General features: G+C 36.7%; 1 protein-coding gene across 1 annotated transcript; it reads right to left on the bottom strand.

Moving 5' to 3' along the window:
- Positions 1-709: 709 nt before the first annotated feature.
- Positions 710-3,617, bottom strand: LOC150085287 (uncharacterized). The gene is made up of 2 exons (XM_090373133.1): positions 3,501-3,617; positions 710-1,479 (listed from the first exon to the last, which is right to left on the bottom strand). The coding sequence occupies exons 1-2, from the start codon at positions 3,510-3,512 to the stop codon at positions 1,012-1,014; spliced, it is 480 nt and encodes a 159-aa protein (XP_090229259.1). The 5' UTR covers positions 3,513-3,617; the 3' UTR covers positions 710-1,011.
- Positions 3,618-5,061: the final 1,444 nt, after the last annotated feature.

Here is a 5,061-nt window from a genome sequence, read left to right as displayed (position 1 = left end):
ATCTGATAACGGGAATAGTTTATTGCATTCATTCAATGGAATGGATTATTCTCTCCAGAATGTGATTCTCCTAGAAACCTGTTTTTCATCCTTAAAGTACTGTCCTACATATTTGGGCTTTCCAAAGACAGTGGACCTAAAATAGATATCCACCAATATTCGTGAATCTATAAAGCATTAAACTCCCAGGTTAAATTATTTGCTAAGACAATCTCTCTCGGGGTCAGCCTCTTGCTCACGCGGATGCGAAAGCATAGTAAGCCGAGTTGTCTAAACGCAGAAAGGTTTTGTTTAAACTCCGACCCACTTGAGAAGTTCGTCAAAAGGTAGAGGTAGGGATAAACAGGCCGGTGGAGGTTGTCCTCTTAGAGTGTTTAAAACACGATATATCTTTTCTCAATTGCGTGCTAATTGAGAATTTTCGGGATGAAAATCAAAGCACTTCATATTCGTATCAAATCTGAATATTGTTTGTCAACCTTTTTGATTTTAAAAGGTCTTAAAATCGAAAGACCAAATTATATTTTCCAGTTAACAAGGCTAGCAGCTGAACTAACTTGTGCTGCCATCTTATGATGGCAGGGAGAAATACGATAGTTACAAGTCAACGTTTTACTCTCATCTTAAGTGTTTTCTCTTATTAAAAATGCCAGTTTTTTTTGGCTATTATATAAACGGTGACCTAAAGGCTAATTAAATGCAACAATACCAATTTATAGATATTTATTTAGGATATGGAATTAGATCGAAAATTCACAATTTCTAGCTGAAACTTTATCCAGAAACAATCCTGCCTAACACTGTTAGTTGTGAATGTTAAAGTTGGTTGGTTTGGTCTCTTATGGCGTACAGAAATCTTTAGACTACTAGAAATAATGAATTCTGAACACGTACCACTAGAAAAATTAAGTAGTCCAAGTAGAAATTTACATAGGGGGAATTATGATCCCTTTTCTTCCAGTCATTTAACCTGTACACTGGGTGAGAATGGGGTCTTCAGCTGTCCATGGATCAATTCGCATTTTCTTCCCCTAGCTCCTGTGGAATGGAGGGAGAGTTTAACACAGTTTCCTCCTCTGTCTTCGGCTCTGCAACTGGGTCATCGGGTACACCTCCGATCGGATTCGTCCGTGGATCCCAACCTGCAATTCGTAAAGGAGGAACAGGGAGGGGCTGTGGAGCCTCTCCATGGGGAGAACCATCTGGACCGACGTCGCCTCTGGCCTTGTATCCATCTGGTCCCGCCTCATATTCTACAACTCTCAACTTGCCCCAGGGATCTGTGTAGCCATACCTACCTCTTACAATTCCGTTTTCATCACGGTATTCCATATGCATGGAGTGTGCTCCATCTTCACCAGTATCGTAGGCGAAGTTATACGTGCCGTCGTGGTCATTGGGATGGCGTTGGTACTGAAAGGAACGATGTAGGTGGTCATGAGCAGATGAGATAGTCCATAGGATCACTATTGAGAATATCTGAAAGAGTAAGATAGGAATGAACTTTTCACAGAAAATCTAACTGGACATTGAAGATGTTATTTTTATTAGAAGCTAATAAAAATTGGTATTCATCATCGATAGTGTTGTCGATGATGAATTAGTTTTTAAAATTTGTACAAAGTTCCCTAAATCTCACAACTCAAGAGACACGAGCTACACCTTGCCTAGCCACCAACCTCTTTTCCCCGATTCACCCATTAAAAAAGTACTCTTCATCTACTTTATTGCTGCATAATTAACGACGTCTTTTCTTCTGCCCTAATGTGCAAGTCTTTGGTAAGGAGATATGGCCCGAAAAACAGAGCCCAAGAAAAGTAGTCAACTCCAATAAAAACACTTACTCTGAAAAAAAGTCGATTAAAAGACCGCATAGAACACTTACTCAACTTAAAAAAAGGTTCCACCTCCAAATTACTAGCCAAGGGTCACTTAGTTTGTAGAGGTGAAATAAATATGCCCGAGGACAGTCAGAACTGTTTGCGGAAGAGGGCATGGACAAGCTAGCACCCATTCTTTCTGAAAAATGAAAGAATGGAGAAAGCCAAGTCTGAGGAATGAATAAATTAAGCTAGATTATCACCGAAGTCCTACACTGGAAATTGTGGATTTTCGCATCCAATTACTGACGTCAAGACTCCCTTGGATAAATAGGAGTCTGCTTGCTTTTGCATATAGGAATCTTTTTGAAGACAAACTAGGCTCTCTCTCTGAATTGTTTGTCTCATTCATATCGATGAGATTGGAGTGAGAATGGTCCTGTTCGTGAAACTGTTGCTAACCATAACCCATTCTAAACTATACCACTTGCAACGAACATAAGAGCAAAACCAAGTGACAAAACCGTAGGATCTTTTAGCAAGAAAAGGATTCACATCGAAGTGAAAGAGATATACCGGAAGTCTTTGATTCATTCGCATTCAATTTAATGTTGGAACTAATTGCGATTCAAAAAAAAATTCCTGTCTTCTGCCACTGATGTTTCTATCGGCTTCCTCACTATACAATTCTACACAAGGTTGTCCATTAATTAATGGACTTGCACCCTGGCATACTCATGTACCAACACTCATTCCTTAAGTAAAAGACTTGTCAACACATCATTGAAATAGGACATTCGTCACCATTAAGCGATGTTCCTACTGTATAAGGAAGCCTACATGAAAGGCAGAAAAAAAAAAGTAGTAAAAAAACTTTACATCAGAAAAGGTTTTGCTCAAGAGATGCACAGACAACTTCACAATAATAAAAACCCCAGATTTTTGCCTAATAAAAATTAGGCAAAGTGCATAATTTTTATATTCATTTTATTGGTTTTTTTTCGACAATTTTGTACCAAAACAAAAAAGGTTTTATTAATGTCACTTAATTTGTTTAATTATAAAATTTTCACAAGGATTTCCACTAGAAAAACTTAAGTGCGCTCCAATTCTTAGAAAGTGTCTAAATGTACATAGTATATAAATACTAATGAAATTACCTGATACTGTCACCTGTTAAATAATAGTATCCCAGTTAAATACTTATTGTATACCTTCAGAAGCCACCACAAATGTTTTCCTAAGGCAAATGCATCTCTGATTACATCAGAAGAGCCATGGAAGTCTTAGTATCTTAAAATAAGTAATATATATAATCCGAGCAGATGCTACTTCAAGAAAGCTAGCAGCTATCGATTATTTAAGTGCAATTCAAGATTTATTAATTATGAGAAATAATTGTCCCAAGTATAGCAGATACGTTTTCTGAAGTCTGCTTCTGAGTCTCATGCTACATCTAGTGCAATGATACTGCAGTCAAAATGGGAAGTTTCTTTGAAAAATTCTGGAGTTACTTCTCCATTATATCAACCGGTTCTAGTATTGACGATGTTTACAGAATAAAATAATTCAGATGTGCTGCGCATCGATACATAATTTAAGGCATTGAGCAAGACTAGAAAATATGCCCAAGGAATACAAGGCACATTGGACAGCTGTATATATAAATAAAAAACTTACCAGAGCATACATGTTGACTGCTGCAAGTCTTCTTAGTATGTACTGTCTTAATTATGCCTTCTCCTTATTAACAAAAGGTGTAGAGTTAATATCTGCCCTTCATTACTTTCACTCAAGGCCATGGACAGTGAAAGGCAGCCAATGAAGGTCAAGTCGAAGCATGACAATACCTTATTGAGAAGTAAGGTGCGTTTGGCGAGAAACGTTTTGATTATACAGCGAAAAAAAAGGATGACCAAGTTAGTCAGATGCCAGTATTGTTCACCGAACACCAGAACAGAGAAAGTAAATGAATATATGAAATTTACTGGCGTTTTTAATTCTGTTCAGTAATGTAAAAATGACATCGGATACAAAGAAAGATATTGCAGCAAGTAGTGGAAAATGCAAGTACTTTTTTTCGCTGATAAAAAGTTGTCATTAGACTCGCTGAAGGAAACAAGATCAAGAGAACCCAATGTAGAAAAACAAGTAGGAATTATTCCACGAATATTTTGCTCGGGGACCTAGAACCGAACACAGAATGAGCCTTTCCAACCAATCACGATTGGGTATACTCATAGAAACAATATTGCAGGTTATTTGGCACAGAAGTACACCAACAAGTGTAATAGATCAGAATGTGTAAGCCTTGTGATATTAAGGACTGCTGATTTGTAAAACTACTAAAAAAGAAAGAGATATGGGGAATGTACAAGCTGTTTAACGTAGGAAAGTTCTAAAAATGGTTGTGGAATGATGGATCCAAGTAGAAAAAACTTGTCACGAGTCATTATTTTGAGGACGTTACACTAGCGATATTCAGATCAGTTCAAACCAGATTGGATACAGAGTACTTAAGGATATAAGAGATACCCAATTAATTATTTCTGGGAAGATTTATGGAAATTACATAAATATGGATACCGGAAAACCAGAACCAACAAATTTCATTAAAGTTCGAGAATAATCTTCATTGTATCATTTCTTTGATATGATGGAATACACCAAAAAAGGCTCCAAGTGTCCTTTATTCAGTGCTCATGGATTTGAGTTGCGGTTTCAATAGATATCAAGCAACCTTTCTGAAGAATTGTAGTCGAGTCTTTGCTCGCTTAATTTGTTCTTTGAGTACATAGTTCATTTGTCCTATGGTATTAGGTGATTTCTTCCTACGTCATTCTTCGTTCTGGACTTTATATATATTGCAGTAACGTCTAAGCACTGCTTTTTGAAGAAAAGTTGCTGAACGTAAGTTACTGTCCACAATTTGATATCGAACAGATCAATATGCTATTTTCTTAATAGTTCAAATAAATTTCAGTAATTTGTAAACAAGTTAGCAATTGAGTTCAACTTAATCACAGAAATCAATTATAGCAAAATTGATAAACTAGTCGAGATAATGGAATTAGCGAATTAAATCCTTAAGATCACTTTGAAAGTCAGTAAATTATACTCAGAATGAGCACAGGATCATCTGCGATCCAGAGATCGCTCCATCCATCATTCAAATCTTCCATTAGCTTAACCTGTTGAGAGAAAGCAAATGAAGATTTATTATCTAGATGTTTAATTTGTC

Source organism: Mastigoproctus giganteus, chromosome 5, assembly GCF_048544385.1.
Source record: "Mastigoproctus giganteus isolate SK-2022 chromosome 5, ASM4854438v1, whole genome shotgun sequence".
Taxonomy (NCBI): domain Eukaryota; kingdom Metazoa; phylum Arthropoda; class Arachnida; order Uropygi; family Thelyphonidae; genus Mastigoproctus; species Mastigoproctus giganteus.
The sequence above is the reverse complement of the archived record's forward strand: the minus strand, read 5'-3'. Positions and strand labels throughout refer to the sequence as shown.